At 37.6% G+C, this 19,328-nt stretch overlaps 1 protein-coding gene across 3 annotated transcripts in view; it reads right to left on the bottom strand.

The window, feature by feature from the left end:
- Positions 1–6,901: 6,901 nt before the first annotated feature.
- The window catches only part of LOC141912057 (tRNA-dihydrouridine(47) synthase [NAD(P)(+)]-like), a 64,409-nt gene continuing 51,982 nt past the window's right edge, over positions 6,902–19,328 (bottom strand). For 2 of the 3 annotated variants that reach the window (XM_074803233.1, XM_074803234.1), the window contains exons 10-11: positions 10,255–10,383; positions 6,902–7,139 (exon numbers count right to left, since the gene is read on the bottom strand). In XM_074803233.1, the coding sequence (XP_074659334.1) occupies positions 7,067–7,139; positions 10,255–10,383 (202 nt within the window). In that variant the 3' untranslated portion in view covers positions 6,902–7,066. The remainder of the gene's footprint in view (positions 7,140–10,254; positions 10,384–19,328) is intronic. The other variant, XM_074803235.1, reaches the window with a different exon arrangement.

A 19,328-nucleotide genomic window follows, 5' to 3' on the forward strand; every position in this document is an offset into this window, starting at 1 on the left:
GTTGTATTTCGAGCCATTTCTTGACAATGGTTTTTAGTTGAAAACCGAAAGTTCGTATTCTCTATAAATTTTAACGTTTCGATATTTTTATTTTTCCGACTTCTTGATTGTGGAACTGACATTATACTCCGCTTTCACGATTTATTGCGGAGTTTGACCTCGTCGCAAACGTATGATACTCCATTTCCATTACTATAATGTATTCGTGAATTGAAAACATATAGCGTTTTATCATCGGGGAAAAAGGTTTTAATGGATATTTTGATTGAAAACTATGCATACTTAGTCTACTTTTCATCTACGTCAAGTCGTGTCATCCTATGATAGTTCTGTGATGACATCATGTATAATCCATTCTCCTAACAGTAAACAACGTAGTGACTTCGACTCTTCGGTGTTGAGATAATTGCTCTTAGATATACCGTATATGTTTGTGATATCAGGCCTTCTAAACGATACCAGTACACTGATTGTTTACAGAATCAACGTAGAATAAATCTATCACGTATAATAGTGTTAATTTGTGCGAACGATTCCTGGATATATTGCAAATGGCATCGACAAAGATTCCTCAGTCTACTATCAGTCCCCTTTATGACGGGCATTTCTGTCCAAGAAACTCGTTCAATGCCGGAATCTACCTTTTCAATGTGTTTGGGGTTGGGTGTATGTGCGTTATAGGATTTACTTGCAACGTCCTAACTGTTTTCACAATCAATCGTTTTCAAAACCGCAGTGTTTCCATATACCTCATCCAGGTACTATCTGTTATTGATGTCAGTTATCTTATAGCATGTTTTATATACTTCACATTACGTTTTGGGGTATATTACCTAATGAAAGGGGAAATGGCCTTACGACTTGAAGGCCGCAACATCTATCCGGGTTTCTATTACATCGCATTAGACATATATTTTGCCACGCTGCAAGTTCGCAATCAGTTTGTGGCAGTTGTTTCCACTGACCGTTTTATCAATGTGTTCTTCCCGTTCTTAGCTCGGCGTCATCTCAATCGAAGGAAATATAATATTCTCATCGTTTGCATCATAATTTTTGCTATCATTTGTCGCTATTCACGATATATCCCACTGACAAAGTTTACTCTTGATCGTGTCAATATTTGTGACCATTCTCTTGAACTTTCTGTTCGACGTGCCCCTATTTTCCCACCGAAAGGACCATTTGATACTTACATTGTAGCTAAAAACTACGAAATCCTTGTAGCTTACGGTCCATTAGGCACTATTCTATTATCAAATTTTCTTATCTTGTTAAAAATACGTTCAGCGACGAAAAAACGTGCGGCAATTGCCAAAAAAGGCGAGAAACACGATAACACTGCGACGCAAATGGTTTTTATTATTGTTGCCATTTTTCTAATCTGCGAAGGTGCTCCAACTATAGATCGAATTATCACAAATTTTGGAGTAAGTGCCACCAATTCACCGTTTATTCTCGGACTACGTAAAGTGTCACTTTATTTTACAATTCTAGACTCAATTCTCAATTTTTTCGTTTATGTTGCAGTGAATAATCTATTCAGAAATACATTACTTCTCATGATGAGAAAAAAATATCGAGGTTGATCACATCAATTTCATTGAGCCTAGTGCCCTCTAGGCCGTCTTCAAGTATAAAAGGCCCATCATCTGTCAGACATGGCAGTATCTCTGAACCCATGGAGCAGTCAAGAGCTCCAGCATTGAAACTGGAATTTCCCTAATATCTCTGTCAGTTAACCGATTCGGACCCTCCTTTTTGTCAGGGATAAGTTGAAACATGTAATATAGTCATATCTATGGCTTAAAATTTAGTTTAAGCCCTCCTTCATGCATAAATTAGCAATTTACTTAGTGCATTCTTCAAATTTTCAAATCTTTGAATGACAAGCTGGGAGGAGTTATTCACCTCACCACAGAGAGCACAGTGACCTGTAGTCATAAACCTATATAAAAAAACAGTTGCAGCTCTCTAGTGCGTAATTTTGGGGGTTACAAAACTTTTAACCTGAAAGTTGTATCAAACAGAAAATTTATATATCATCTAAACTCCTCATCAGTAACAATGTGTGAAAATTTCATCAAAATCGGACAAAAATTGAATAAATTGAAAATACAGATTTTATGCTCAACTCCATTATTACTGGAGGAATTCTTATCAAAAAACATCTACAAAATCAGCGAATTCTAATTAAGAAGAATACTATGACCAAAATGATATCAAACATATACGAAAGAAAATTAACTTTAATAAATTCTTTGATGCCTGCGAAAAAATGTAGAATTTCTGGTATAAGCTAATGTGGAATTGCAAATTTAAAATCGAAGTTTTAAGAAATTTCGGGAATTATGAGATTTGGCGATTGGGTAGATGATACAGTCTTCGACTGGTCTAATTAAAAAAAAAAAATGGTCAACTTGTGACTTCGATTCACTTTTGCCTCTAAGCTGGTCTGCAACTTCATTGCCTCCATGGTTGAAGAAAGAGCTCTTCTGATGTCTGCTTCATCATGACTTTGAGCATATCGTGTAGCCAGCCAGCCCGGTCCTGGGGCCCGGTCTGGCTGTCACTTGATATCCTAGACTTGAGTCTGGGTTGAAGTAGACATTGTCATTTAAATAACTTTTTCATGTTATTTTGTATGAATTACCCGTGTGTCTTGTATTTTCTTATTCTAAAATTTGTAAATGTATTGATTTTTGGAATTTTATCCCGGAACTTCAATGTAATAAGGATCAATAAAGTATTGAATTGAATTGTCACCTTATACACATGTCATCAGTGGACGCGGAGCCGTATATGACAGCTATGCTATTATAAATTGCTAATCTCATGAAACCTGCATACGTCTAATATCGAACATATTTTCTAAAACATTTGAATATTGAAATTATTTTACACGTTTTTATATAGACCGCTTGTAGCCGCCGATGAAATTCACGCCAGCCCAACTCAGATCGTAGATAGCTTCGTCATTCCACTAGCATTCCCATGTCAGGGTCTGACTTATATATCAGACTTCCAAATCGTGTATACATCCGCCATTTAACCGAATAATCCGATTTACTTATCATTTCTATCTATCCCTGCCGCTCCTGATATAATCATACATCCTTTACTATTACAATACGTCTTCTCATGATATTCGATGCGATATAACATTTCGACGTTCAAATAGAGGTCATTATATAATCCCAGGGAGCCATTCTACATCTTTATCAATAATATTTTGCCAAATAGCTTGTATGTGTACACATAAACCTGTGACGTTTTGCACATCGATTTACGGTTGTCGTTTGTAAAATGACGCTGAATGGTTATCATTGTTTAGGTTTCATAATGGTAACGTTTTATAAGGCGTCAAAAAAGTTTTTTTTATGTGTCACTGTGATACTGTGTGATACTGGTGTGAGCCAGATGTGTTCCAGTTAACACTTTAAACAAACTACCGCTTGCTAGTTGCTAGTGGGATGTGGCCTGCACTGCAAATCTCAAGTACCAACCGGTGGGTTTTTGGACCTCCATTTGAGTCGGCCGATTTTTTACCGTATGTGTGCGATATCCACAAATCATGGTTACAAATGTCCTTATTCCACAGATTCTTCAATGTTGTCCTCTTTTGCGCATAATGAATACAGAAAACCGCGAATGAAATTCTATAGAACGACACCGAAATAACGATCGATATTTTCTAAATCCAGACAAGAAAACAAAATTTAATATAATGGAGTCGATTTTGGCCAGTCTCAACTTTTAATGAAACTGACTTTTATCAGAACGACAGATTGAATGATAGCTTCGAAAAGTAGATTAAGGAAAACTTCCGACTCAACAAACGTTCATATTTAATAGATAAACTGAAACGAGCAGAAACAGCTTACGATTCGTGGACCCAGTACAATACGGCTCAAATTTGCTGTTTTTCATTAATAATACGGGCAATAATAAAACCAATCAGAAGCCGCAATTAGTTCTTCACATTTTAGGGGTAGAAATCGATTGACTGTGGTTTAAAATTTTTCCACGACAGGATGTTTTGTTATAGTAAAGGCCTATAAGCTTAAAACCAAAGATTACTTGACTATAACCGCGTTCACACGACAACTAGTTCCGGTCCAAATTTAGGCCGGACCAAATTTTGGTGAGCGTTCACACGGCGTTTTGACACGCGGTGATAAAATCGCTTGTCACCGGGCCAACAAGATGTCGCCATCTGCTAAATAATTAATTGCGCCTGGATGAAGTCTTGCTTCCATATTCCAAGTAGAGCAAGACATTCTTCATTTAACCAATTCGATCCTCTGTCAGGTTTATACATTTTTGCGAATTCTATTTTATTCTACCATGCTGAAACTCTAAGTGTCGTTTAAACACGGTTTAAAGCACGGCAGTAAAACGGATGATGATCGCGATATACCAATACGAATCCAAACATTTCCATTGAATAGGGAGGAAAAAGAGTACTTAAAAATAATTACATAAATGGTAATAAATCATTTAAAACTTAATAAACTGGACTCATACTCTACCGCAGAGGTAACGACATCTACCTCAAGAGATTCAGAATTACGATTTAGACCGGACCTGGTACCAGTTTCTGTCCACACACTCTAAACTAGACCGGTCTAATTTGGAACGGTATTTTTGCCCGTGTGAACGCTTGGTCCGGTCTAAATTGGACCGGACCAAATTTAGACTGGTCTAAATTTCGTCGTGTGAATGCGCCTTTTATGTCTTCGCTTGACCTTTTTGACAAATCTAGTGTAGGTCTAGGTCTAGGTCTGTAGATTGCACGCAGTAAAAAACATGATCAGCTCCGGAGCCCTACCTATAACTGAATACATGTGGATATTATACACAGTGGACTTAAGGTGATATTGTACCAATTTGACCACTGTGCCGCACCAAAAAAAAGAAAACCCTGTTTCTCGAGCCCGACCAATCCAATATCATCTTGGAAATAACATAGAATTGCCTATCAACCCTATATAAAAATTGGTTTGGACTTGACATTACACTGAAAATGAAAACTTTCGCGGCTTCGCCTCTGTGTGTTCAGTGTGCATTAACGATGCACACAGGACAGCGAGTGAGGTGTGGAATTAGCGCGGGTCTCTCAATAAACGATCGGACAATAAGATCGGACGGTCTCAGATTGCACCAGAATGCGCCTGCTTGCACAAAATTTAAAAAAATGTTATTCCTTAAAACAAACTCCCCATAAAAAATCCTGGGGAAGCCCATGTTTATTCACAACATCCATATATATCTCCACTTTCTTGCTGTGGCGTAAAGAATAAAACTAGGGGTCCAGGGACACCATGCACACTTGGAAGTGGTTTCAAATGCTCAACAACCTAACAATTTCATTATTCAACGCCCCCATCCAATGACCTTAAAAAAATTCAAAATGAACTTGGAAATGACCACACAACATGTCAGCATCTATGATTTCGAAATTGATTGTGGTAACCAAATATGCCTAGAAACCACTATAATATGGAAACACTAAGTAATTCTACTATACAACGCCCCCTGATGACTATATGCAATGCCCAATGACTTTGAAACTAACCATAATCATAGAACAAGTCATGAGCTACAACTTTTCAATCGATCATGGTAACAAAATGTGCCTAGGTGCCAATATAATAAGGAAATATTATGTTATTGTATTGTTCCATGCCCCCTGGTGGCCATATACCAAAACCAATGACCTTGAATCTCACCACAATTATAGAACATGTCATGAGCTACAACTTTCAAATTGATCGTGGTAACAAAATATGCATAGGTACGAATATGATATGGAAATACTAGGTTATTGAATTGTTCAACGCCCCTTGGTGGCCATATACAAAATCAATGATCTTGAAAACTCACCACAATCATAGAACATGTCATGAGCTACAACTTTCCAATTGGTTGTGGTAACAAAATATGCATAGGTACAAATATAATATAGAAATACTAAGTTCTACTTTTCAATGAGCCCCGGTGACTACCGGTATATAGAATAACTTATGACCTCGAAAATCACCACAATCATTGAATATGTCATGAGCTACAACTTTTCAAATTGATTGTAGTAACAAAATATGCATACGGTAGGTACAAATATAATATAGAAATACTAAGTTATTGCATTGTTCAGTGCCCCTTGGTGGCCATACACAAAAACTAATGACCTTGAACCTCACCACAATCATAGAACACATTATGAGCTACAACTTTCCAATTGATTGAGGCGACAAAATATGCTTAGGTATCAATATAATGTGGAAAATACTTTTTTCCACCAACGAATGAGTACTGACGACACCAAAATGGCTGCCAATTGCGTCATTATTGGCTGATCAAAAAATACCTGTTTCAGGTATAAAAGATCCCTTTTCAAAGAATACCCATCACAAATTGCAATGAAAAATGGCAAACCATTCGGAAGTTGCAGGACTCAGAATTCAGGCCAAAATTGACATTTTTGGGCACAAAAAAGGTCAAAGGACGACCATCTTGAGTCCGATCGACCCAATTTTTTCTCATGCTTATGGGCCCTCGGGGGATACAAATATATCTGAAAGATCAAGGTAATTAATAAAAGTGTCTTCAAAATTTCCCTCGAAAACTTCAAAAATGTGTAAAAAGTGCCGAATTTGGCGAACAACAATGGATGCCGATCGGCCATCTTAAATCTGACAGGGCCAGTTTTTGGGTTGAACATGTGTCTAGGGTAGATGCATGTACAAGCTAAATATCAAGACATTACCCAGAAGCATCTTCAAAACTTCCCAAAATAACTGGATTCCGTCTACGGACGGACGGACGAAAAGTGAATGCAATAGCCCGCTGGGACTAAAGTCCCAAGCGGGCTAAAAAGCCTATAATTTGGAGAGATTGCTTTTATTTCAAATAATACATGCAGCACAAATTCAAAAGTCGAAATAGATTTACAGTGATTTAGGAGAGGTAATTAAATACAATATAATTAATCTACATACACTGTACAACAAAAACTGTAGCAATTCTTCCATAATACATGATGACATAACAGACTGAAATGGTGAAGCTATTTATACGCATTTGCCTTGTGTTTTGGAAGGAACGTGAAATCATCAGGCACAGGACCAAGAAACATCTCACTGTAAATAAAATGTTTGAATAATTTTTGTAAGAGATATGGAATCATTACCCCGTGATCATTCACATGTTGTATGCATGCCATCTTTGCTCATACAGTTTTATGCTGCATACGATGCATTTAGCCCTCAAAATATATCTTCAACAAGGCAATTTGATACTACGTATCCCCCGCGATAGCCAGTAGGGAATGACCCCTGAAGACACTGATTTTTAATATCGAAAAATTATGAGTGTATCCAGGGATAACCATACTATGAAATATCATTGTCTTGCTATCAATGGTTATTTAAGAATTGAGTTTACAGGGTTTTAGGCAAAAGACCGCCACCAACCTGGACCTTTGACCCTAGAACCCCAAAATCACTAAGGCATAACCTCTCCCCAGGGGTAATCATACTATGAAGTAGCATTGTTCTGTTATCCATGGTTCTTCTTGAATCATGTTTACAAGGTTCCAAATGAATGACCTGAAGTGACCTTGACCTTTGATCCTCGGACCCCAAATTTAATAGGGCACATCCTCTCCTTAGGGGTAGTCATACCGTGTAATATCATAGTGTGTAATATCAATGGTTCTTCTAGAATCGCGTTCACAAGCTGATGCGGACGGACGGACGTACAGACGACGGATAATCACTCTTACCCATCAGCTCCGCTGACCTTCGGTCACAGCGGAGCTAAAAATTTGTCTAAGACTGCAGTCTGTAGGACGGGAACAAGCTACCACGTCCCTATTTCACACATCAAAATGACTGTGGCAGCCATCTTGGATGACCAATACATGCCAAAAACAATAGGGGTCATCCTTGTCACATCTAAGACAAACACACCATGTCAAAAGAAAATCAACCAAAAACTTAAGCCTTTAGAGCGGGAACAACATCTGCACGCCCGCCAGCTCGAACGTAGGTAACAGGCTACGACAATATTCTCGCGTCCTAGGGCCGAGGGGTAATAAATAATCGAAGCGGAGCGGGACCCACCCTTAGATGAAACGGTCGCACCGTATAAATGCACTTGAATATTTCTACACCTCACTAATCTTGTGAAAAACAACAATGAGCATAAAATTCACCATATACGCCATGTGTGTGTCCAACAGGAGTATATTTAATCCTAGGCAGGTTAGGCATCATGTCATACAGGTAACTTATCTGATGGTAATATCTGGTAAGGCCTGACTGGTATGGGAGCGTCCAGAAATTACGTACCTCAAAATCTCCCATTTTTTCTGAAACCCCCTCCCCCTTGTACCACCTTTGTACCAAATTCACTGACCCCCTCATAGGTACGTACCATGGTACCCATGACCACCCCCCCCAATTATATCGATGCAAAGAACACAAATCAAAACTAAATATAAACTAGGGGTCCAAGGACACCATGCCCACTTGGGAAGTGGTTTCAAATGCTCAACAATCTAACAATTTCAATACATAACACATCCTGGTGACCATAGACTCAGAATTCTGGCCAAAATTGACATTTTTAGACACTAAAAAAGGTCATAGGATGGCCATTTTGAGTCCGATCGACCCAATTTTTGTTTTGCTGCTGGGCCCTTGGTAGATTCAAATATATACATAAGATCAAGGTAATTGATCAAATCATCTTCAAAATTTCCTTCAAAAACTTAAACAAGAGCCCCAAGGGGCACTATGGCCAGCCTGTCAGCTTTTCATAATGGCAAATGATGATGCATTTTGTGGGTTAAATTTGTCAAAATACATTCCCAGCCTGCCCTCAGAGTCAATATCTAATAATTTACACAATTCAATCGTAGAATACAAAAGTAGCACACGACAGCGACTGGATCTGGCAGGAACAAATACCTCAAATCTTTTCCCTTGGTCTTATTGATTTTAATGCGGAATAATATTTAATTTGCTCAATAAAACAAAATTGAATTGGATTTGATTTTTTATTTGTTCAATAAAGTAAAATTGAATTGGATTTTATATTTTTTATTGCGGAATAAAATTTGATTGAATTTGTAGTTTCAGCACATGGCTAACTAGCATATCAAGGTCATCTATCCGATTTAAGAAAAAGCTATTTTTCCCGGAAAATGGTCAATTTGATATTTTCCGTAGTGCTAATAAAAATATTCTTCCCAAAAACCAAATCAACTAAAGCTTTCACAGAAATCGATCTTGAAATACAATTTTAGATCTTAAAAAAAACCCGGAAGTAAAACGGTAGACAATACCGCGGGTTTACGTGAACACCTGCTGATTTCTGCGGCTATGCCAATCATAGAGGAGTCTTTCCTTTCTGATTGGCTTTTCAAAACCAATACTTTTTGCGATCAGATATTCAAGAAAAAAGCTCATATAAATTTTAACGAGGCCCTCTTTCAAAATTCAGCTACGTAGAGTTTGGAGAATGGATAATGCTTTAATGAATGATTTGTATGAATATATGCTCAGTGGCAATGTAAAAGAGCCCTTACTCTGGAAACCATATCATTTAAATTCGCTCCATTTGTATAGTAATAGGCTCAGCCTACGGCCATCTTGATTCTGACAGGGCCAATTTTTGGGCTGAAGATGTGTCTAGGGTAGATACATGTATAAACCAAATATCAAGACATTACATTGAAGCGTCTTCAAAACTTCCCAAAATAACTGGATTCCGACTACGGACGGACGAACGGACGGACAACAGACGAAAAGTGAACGCAATAGCCTGCTCGGACTCAAGTCCCAAGTGGGCTAAAAATATAAATACCTGATTCCAACAAGTGCATGAAAGATCGATACAGTTACCTGGTATGGGGAATTCCCAGTTGAAGTCTACTACAAGTCACTTGAACAAGTCACTAAAAGCCGATAAAACACCAGTATCGGCTATTTTCATTTGAGTTTGGGTGCATAAAGTATGTCCCAAGATTGATTAATACCCCACTCCCTGAAAGTATGTACCTTTTTTGCTGACCCCCTCCCCATGTACCACTTGTACCACCATGTACCAAAATTCAGTAACCCCTCCCCCAATTCGAGGTACGTAATTTTTGGACGCTCCCTATAAATTCATCACAGAGATTCTCTTATTTTGACAATTGACTGTACATATTCATCAAATATCAAGCAAAATGTGATCAAAATGTGAAACCTTATCTTAACCCAATCTCCACAGTTAGCACTAGCAAACAAAGTCTCTAAATCATCACGTCCAATATAATATGGCGGTCGCTCATTTATGCGTTGTGGTACTTGTTCCAGGATCCCAACCGGAACATACCTTGAATAGAAAAATAAGTACACATCTTTAATATAGCTTCTGCCACCTTTAATGGTTTTTCTACCTTGCTGATTTAAATGCCTATACAATGAAGCATACAAAGTTTTCTGGAAATCAGTACCATCAGTAAAGTGTTGTTATCGTAAAGTGGCTTAATCATATAAAGATACAGACTATGACGAGGTGCATCTTTTATTTTCGTGACTTCAAGACATTTCGGCCTTCAAGCCTTCATCAATTGAGAATTGAATTTAACGGTTGGAGCAACATAAGGAAACATTAAACGTGCAAATCAAATACAAAATATGATAAATTTAACATGAAAATGAATAGATTAATAAGTATGCACATTTTAATACAGATATAATCTATGTATTATTCATAGTAGTAATAGTAATAATATTTTTTCATCCATTGTTTCCTTGGTCTTTGTGTTAGTTTTGTTGTTTTTTGGTAACTTTAAATGTTAATAAACGTGGGTTCATTTTTTCGGTGACATCGGTAAAAATTTCAGCTGTGACCTTACATAGTTGTATTTTTCATTTCTTTCATTTCATACTCAGTATGTCGCGTTTCTTTTTGTCCTCCAAATTGTTTGATATTAAATCATGCTATTTGATAACTTTTAAATGCCGTTCATTTTTCGTTAATTTCCTCACTCCAGCATTCCACCTACTGCCGACTCCAAATGGATTTTGTTTCTTTTCCAAATTTCATGCCTTACCTGTGGTAGAAATTGTCCCAGTTATAAGGAAAATAATTTGATCACTAAATCTGTATTTTCAAATATTCAAGTTTTGTTCGATGTTGATGAAATTTTGACACGATATTATTGATAACTGATATTGATTTTAACCCCTTAAATATGCACTAGAGAGCGGCAAGTGTTTGTCGTTTTAATAGTATTATAACTATAGCCAGCCAGTAACTGTAACTGTGCCAACTGCAATGCATGCATTGAAAGATTTGAAATTTGAACAAGATGCCAATGCATCCAAGCCAGCTTGCTCAAGGGCTAAGTAAAGTCACAGTCGGCTCTCTTGAATGAATGACATCAGGACCTAGTTTGGTAATGTGATGCCAGTTGACATATTCATATGAAATATGAAAGCTCTATCTGGAAAACTTTTTGAGTTGTACTAGTAATTTCAGAATCCTAAGTCATCCACCGATTACTTCATGACCGAGTCTGATCATGTGATCACAATTGGTAGAACACTATATCCGTGTTGACGCGATGAGGAGAGAATCCCACAATGATAATAAATTGTCCGAAAATGAAACTTCGAGATAGTAGTTTATTTCAACGTTTCTACTATTATCCTAAAAGTCATCTTCAGGAATAATGAGATACTACAAAAATTATGAGATATATATACAATCCAGAGACAAACAGACTAATTCAAGTAATCAGAGATGATACAAACTAAAGGAAAATTAACATAGAAACAGTTACACCCTTTAATCTATTTTAGCGTGTAACTGTTTCTACGTTAATTTTCCTTTAGTTTGTATCATCTCTGATTACTTGAATTAGTCATTGAATGCAATTGCAAGACCCTCTGATCTTAGAGCTCCAAGCTTTGATGCATGTACGCATGCAAAACGTCGCAAAGAGCGATGCCATCGTTGGTGTCACTGAGGCCGGCTGATGATTGTTTGTTTGTCTTTTTGTTTGTTTGGCTTTACATACGTCGTTTGGATCTTGGTTTCCCAAGACTATTCCAATTGGATTGTTCATTTAACCTCACAACGGTACGGCCTTTGAAGTGTTGCCTGCACTGTTCGCAGCCAGCAGGACTCGAACCTACTTGTCACTCAGCATTGATAGTGGATTCAACAGCATCACGCCTTATTTCACTGAGCTACCGAGTCCGCTCGATTCAATTCCAAAAAACAGCAGCGGCAAATAACCATCGCAATATTGCAATTCACGACAAACAACGCGTAAATTCAATCACTGTTGTTTAACGCATGGAAAAGATAATAAAAGGTATTTTTTCCCGGCGCGCATTACAAAGCGAATCTCTGCCGAGTGCGTAAGAGGGTGCTACCGCCTTATGAGTGCGCAGCAGGCGGGTAGGGCGTCCTAAAGTGAAAACTTATATTAGAATATAGCCGAATCGAATTTTACAATGACAGTCAACTGATTGATGATACAACATGGTTGTTCTCGGCGTACTTTACAATGATATTTTCCTCCAATAAACAACTCTGGTAAAATTGAATAAAATGATCTATCTTTATTGGTGATATCGTATCATGGTGGTAGCCTACCGTTTACCGTTTGATGTTTCGTGTCATCATGAAATGGTTTTAACTTTAGTAAAGGCATTCCCGCACGATCACATACGGGTTTCAGTCACGAGTAGGCTGCCGTTCCACTGCTCTAGAAATACGTGTTTTGACGCTGAGAATTAATCCCAAATAATCCCATGGATACTGATAGTTGGAATAACAGTGATATCCAAACACTGTGATATTTATAAACCGGAGGTACATAATTTTATATTTTTCTATACAGGAGGCTGTTCCCCATTCTTTACTGCCAATGTCAATGCGGACATATCGCTACGCGATTGTTTAACCCGCTATCATCAACCAGATAATGAACGAGAAAAATGCGATCGAATAACTTTTTGAAACATTAAATTAGAAATCTGGCGACGCTATGTTGTGGGGAATAATTGAAACATTTTTCTCAGTCATTTTCTGCTGTTTCTAATGTTTTACGTGAACAGAGTGACAATTTGAAGTTACTATGAAAATGAGAAGAGTCGGCGCTATTTTTTCGTACTACTATTTTCGATCCATTTTACTAGCATTGGCATGACGTCATAGACATCAACCAATGCTAAAAATGCTCCTTGAAATTTCTTCTTACTACTATTTCTTACTACTATTTTCGATCCATTTTACTAGCATTAGCATGACGTCATAGACGTCAACCAATGCTAAAAATGCTCCTTGAAATTGATTCTTGAAAAATCGCCACAAATTCGTCGATTTCTCTTAAATGAACGCGATATTCAAAATTCCATTCCCAACAGATTTTAGCCGCATAATGAAGCTACATTTTGCAAATAAACATAGTAGATTGCATGACTTCGTGTCAAAGTTATAACCTCATTTGTAAGCAAAAATTCGATTTTTGGACCCATTACAACATCTCGGGCTTCGTCTGAGATAAAAACTCACTAAAAGATCGCCTAAACCAAGAACTCATGCTTCAACAAAACCTTCAAACCTTTTTATTACTACTTACACCTACATATCCCGACTTTGACACTTGAGGTATGTTGTGATTTATATCGAACAGGGATGACGGTCTATCAATATGCATAGAACTGTCTGACCACTTTTGCTCTATATCATCACATACGCATTAGTCTCATTGCTGCGATAGCTGGAACGCTGCCTCCATTTTTGGCCTTAGGATAGCAAGCTCAGTCTATCTACGCGCAATGGTGACTGGAAAGTTGCCTCTTGACATCAGTCTCATTAAAAACTACCAAAAACCTAATCGTGACAATGTAAATAAAACCCGATCAAGACTGTATATATGTAAGTGTAAAGGCCTAAACATGTATTTTGTCTCTTTAGAAAAATTGCCGAGAGACAATGCATTCATTATGGGTGATTTTAATATCGATTTACTTAAACACAGCAGGGACCATCATACTGAAGACTTTTTGCATAACATGGTATCTTTATCGCTTCAGCCCTTAATAACTAAACCGACATGGATCACGGAACACTCTACCTGTATTGATCATATGTACACGAATATTAACGCTGAACGGCTGTCTAACCTCGGAATTCTAACGACAGATATCTCGGACCACTTTTCTACCTTTACGATCCATAACCAATATTTTAAAGTCAATACTGCGCATAGTATACGTTATAGGTCATTTAATGAGCACTCAATAAATAATTTTAATAATCTGCTAAGTCGTGTAGGCTGGACGGAAGTTTATAATGAAGCCAATCCGGATAAATCGTACAACCTATTTTTAAAAAAATATAAATTATTATATGACCAAGTATTTCCGGTTCGTGCTAAAACTATCAAACGAAATACCCGCAAGCCATGGCTAACATTAGGTCTTCTTCGGTCTATCAGAACTAAGAGTAAATACTACCGAAAATATAAAAGAACAAAGCGACCCTGTCATTTCGAACAATATAGGGTATACCGTAATAAGTTACATAGATTGCTTAGAGTTGCTGAAAAGCGTTATTATGTGGAATCCTTATTTAATGTGAAACATAATTTGAAAAAAACATGGGATGTCCTAAGAAGTGTCATTGGTACTGCTAAGCAAAACCTCATACTTCCTGAGTTGAAGACTGACAATGGGCGAAAATTAAGCTCACAAGAAATTGCTAATAAATGTAATTTCTTTTTTATTGATATTGGGAGAAGGCTTGCATCAAACATTCCCAGGGCTGATGTCTTACCAACTCAGTATCTACCAACCGATAGCCCCGATAGTTTATTTTTCAGGCCGATTATTCAAGAAGACATTTTTGCTATTGTAAACTCTTTAGATGCTAACAAAGGAGCTGGCCTCACACTTGACATTCGGAGTAAGCGTTCCCTGTGGGGGAAAGGAGATCGTTCGCTGTGTCGCTTGAAGTGTTTATCAAGTTTTACGCGACCTTAAAGCTTTAGTATGGTGGCTGATAAGATAAAAAAACATGAATATGCAAATGAGGGCGACATTACGACAAAACGACAAAACTAAAATAACGCGAGAAAACAATGATTTTGATTTTGTCGCCCGCGACAATTCATTATTTTGGTTTTATCGCCCACGACAATTCATTACTTTGGTTTTATCGCCAGCGACAATGCATTATTTTGGTTTTGTCGCCCCCGACAATTCTTCTTTTTGGTTTTGTCGCCCGCGACAATTCATTATTTGGTTTTTATATTTTGTTTTTGTCGCCCGTGACAATTTTCTTTTTTGGTTTTGTCACCCGCGAGAATTCAATATTTTGGTTTATCGCCTGCGACAATTCAATATTTTGGTTTTTTTCGCCCGCGATAATTCATTATTTTGGTTTTATCGCCCGCGACAATTCATTATTACGGTTTTATCGCCCGCGACAATTCATTATTTTGGTTTTTGCCCCGACAATTCATTATTTTGGTTTTATCGCCCACAACAATTCATTACTTTGGTTTTATCGCCAGTGACAATGCATTATTTTGGTTTTGTCGCCCCCGACAATTCTTCTTTTTGGTTTTGTCGCCCGCGACAATTCATTATTTTGGTTTTATATTTTGTTTTTGTCGCCCGTGACAATTTTCTTTTTTGGTTTTGTCGCCCGCGACAATTCAATATTTTGGTTTTATCGCCCGCAATAATTCATTATTTTGGTTTTATCGCCCGCGACAATTCATTATTTTGGTTTCGTCGCCCAAGACAATTCATTATTTTAGTTTTATCGCCCGCGACAATTCAATATTTTGGTTTTATCGCCCGAGACAATTCATTATTTTGGTTTTATCGCCCGCGACAATTCAATATTTTTGTTTTATCGCCCGCGACAATTCATTAGTTTGGTTTTATCGCCCACGACAATTCATTAGTTTGGTTTTGTTGCCCGCGACAATTCAATATTTTGGTTTTATCACCCGCGACAATTCATTAGTTTGGTTTTATCGCCCGCGACAATTCATTAGTTTGGTTTTGTCGCCCGCGACAATTCAATATTTTGGTTTTATCACCCGCGACAATTCATTAGTTTGGTTTTGTCGCCCGTGACAATTCTTTTTCAGTCCACTTGGGACTTAAGTCCCAGCGGGCTATTGTGTTCACTTTTCGTCCGTCCGTCCGTCCATAGACGGAATCCAGTTATTTTGAGAAGTTTTAAAGACGCTTCAAGGTAATGTCTTGATGTTTGGTTTATACATGTATCTACCCTAGACACATCGTCAGCCCAAAAACTGGCCCTGTCAGATTCAAGATGGCCGACTGGCAGCCATTGTTGTTTGCCAAAATCAGCACTTTTTAAACATTTTCGAAGTTTTCGAGGGAAATTTTTAAGACACTTTGATCAATTACCTTGATCTTTCGTTTATATTTGAATCTACCAAAGGCCCATCAGCATAAGAAAATTGGGTCGATCTGACTCAAGATGGCCGTCCTATGACCTTTTTAGTGCCCAAAAATGTCAATTTTGGCCAGAATTCTAGGTCCTGTAGCTTCCTACTGGTTTGCCATTTCTGATTGCAACTGCTGATGGGTATTCTTTAGAGAGGGATGTTTTATACCTGGGACTGGTATTTTTGATCAGCCAATTATGATGCAATTGGCGGCCATTTTGGTGTCATCAGTACTGATTCGTAGGTGGGAAAAATTTTTACCACATTAAATTGATACCTAAGCATATTGTGCTACTACATTCAATTGGAAAGTTGTAGCCCATAACGTGTTCTATGATTTTGGTGAGTTTCAAGGTCATTGGTTTTAGTATGTGGCCATCAGGGGGCGTTGAATAATACAATAACTTAGTATTGCTATATTATATTTGTACCAAGGCATATTTTGTTACCATGATCAATTGCAAAGTTGTAGTTCATGACATCGTCTATGATTGTGGTGAGTTTTTAAGGACATTAGTTATTCCATATAGTCACCAGGGGGCGTTGAATGGTAGAAAAGCTTAGTTTTTCCTTATTAGATTGGTACCTAGGCATAGTTTGTTACCATGATCCATTGCAAAGTTGTAGATCATGACATCGTCTATGATTGTGGTGAGTTTTTAAGGACATTAGTTATTCCATATAGTCACCAGGGGGCGTTGAATAGTAGAATGGCTTAGTATTTCCTTATTAGATTGGTACCTAGGCATATTTTGTTTTACTATGATCAATTGCAAAGTTGTATTTCATCACATGTACTACGATTGTGGTGAGTTTTAAGGTCATTGGGTTTTGCTTATGGTCACCAGGGGCGTTGAATAGTAGAATAACTTAGTATTTCCATATTAAATTGGTAACGAGGCATATTTTGTTATCACAATCAATTACAAAATCATAGCTGCTCACATGTTCTATGATTGTGGTGGGTTTCGAGGTCATTGGTTTTTGTATATGGTCACTAGAGGGCGTTATGTATTGAAATTGTTAGATTGTTGAGCATTTGAAACCACTTCCCAAGTGAGCATGGTGTCCCTGGACCCCTAGTTTGGTTTTGTCGTCCGCGACAATTCATTATTTTGGTTTTATCGCCGCGACAATTCAATATTATGGTTTTAACGCCCGCGACAATTCATTGTTGTGGTTTTATCGCCCGCGACAATTCATTATTTTGGTTTTGTCGCCCGTGACAATTCAATATTTTGGTTTTGTCACCCGCGACAATTCATAATTTTGGTTTTGTCCCCGTGGTTTTGTCGGAACATTAAGTTTTTTGGTCGAACAGTGTGTTAAGGTCGTTTTGGAAATTTACTCGGTCTGGTATATTTTGGATTTCTGTGTATGTCATTTGTCAGGACATTAAACAGAAGACGACTTAGGATACTACCTTGCGTGACTCCACTAGTTAGACCGTCTCATTCCAAGATGAGGCGTCCCGTTGATTTCGGTTACAAGTTTCCGTTCAGAGATAACTGCTGAGCCATTTGGGCGACCTATCAATGATACTGTTTCCTAATAGCCTCTTTAGTAATGGCTGATGTTGAGCCTTATCAAATGCTTTGTTGAAATCCACCGTTGAACAAGACTGTGCAGAAAACCCGTTATCGCTGCTTTGCAGCTATATTTTTAATTATATTTGTAACTTCAGGTTCTCAAACCAAGCTAGAGTATTAAGGAACCGTAATGATTTGAGTGTTCCATTTTCTCGTACTACTAAGCGATCGTTCTCTATTAGTATCATAGGTCCAAAAACTTGGAACAATATTCCACTTGATATAAGGAATAAATCCTCTGTTCAATCTTTCAAATTCAACTATAAGCGCCTCCTCTTGTCTCAATATTAATGTACTATAATTACTCTTCTGCGTTGCCTTTTGTGTTCTCTAATCATTGTAATAGGGTGTAATCACTTTATATCACCATCGCCACTATATATACTTGTAAACTCACATACGTAAAGATGTATATTTCTTACCTTATTTACTTGGTGAACAACTGTTTAATTTTCTTATGTTCGGGGATTCAACTGGACAATCCTAACGGATTTTTTGAATCCCCTGACAAACGTATGTTATAACGTTATAACCTGTTGTCTTTGTATTATAAATTATCATATGTTTGTCAAATAAATGAAACTGAACTGAAACTATTCAATATTCACGTGTCTGTGCCGCTTTCTTACTGATGGTCTATCAATGCGCATAGCACTGTCCGTTTGATTGCGATACATTCAAGAACCTAACTATGCACTGTATATATTAGAAACACAAAACTGCTCCTAGTGTAAAACTTTTACTTTTAGACGAATTCAGCACCAGATGTGAAAGTACCAACTGCGCATCCCTTGATGGAGAGACCCATCCTCATCCGAGCTGCACTGCCGATGTCATACAACTACACTTCGGATACCCCAGGGCCATACTCTCATCTGGAAAATTTGCGTTTCGAAATGTGCTTTCTTCCTATCTAGTCAACACGCGGGATCATCAACTTAGAGGACTTCTACATCAACATCTACCCGAGAAAAAACCAAAATAAACTACCGGACTATTTACATGTAGACAACGACCAAAAAATATAAAAATGGACAAAATGATCATCAACCTTGTAATATAGCTATTTTCCAGAATCTCAACGTATTAAATTAGGCAGCCAGAAAAATTCATCCCAATCAGTCGCTTGCCGGTTCAGACTGAATGGAAGATTGTTTGGATGAACCGGAACCGAATTTCCAATTATGTACTCCGTTTAAAAAAAAATTCTGTTAACTCGACTGCCGATCACACAACTA

This window comes from Tubulanus polymorphus, chromosome 10 (assembly GCF_964204645.1).
Source record: "Tubulanus polymorphus chromosome 10, tnTubPoly1.2, whole genome shotgun sequence".
In the NCBI taxonomy this organism is placed as follows: Eukaryota; Metazoa; Nemertea; class Palaeonemertea; order Tubulaniformes; family Tubulanidae; genus Tubulanus; species Tubulanus polymorphus.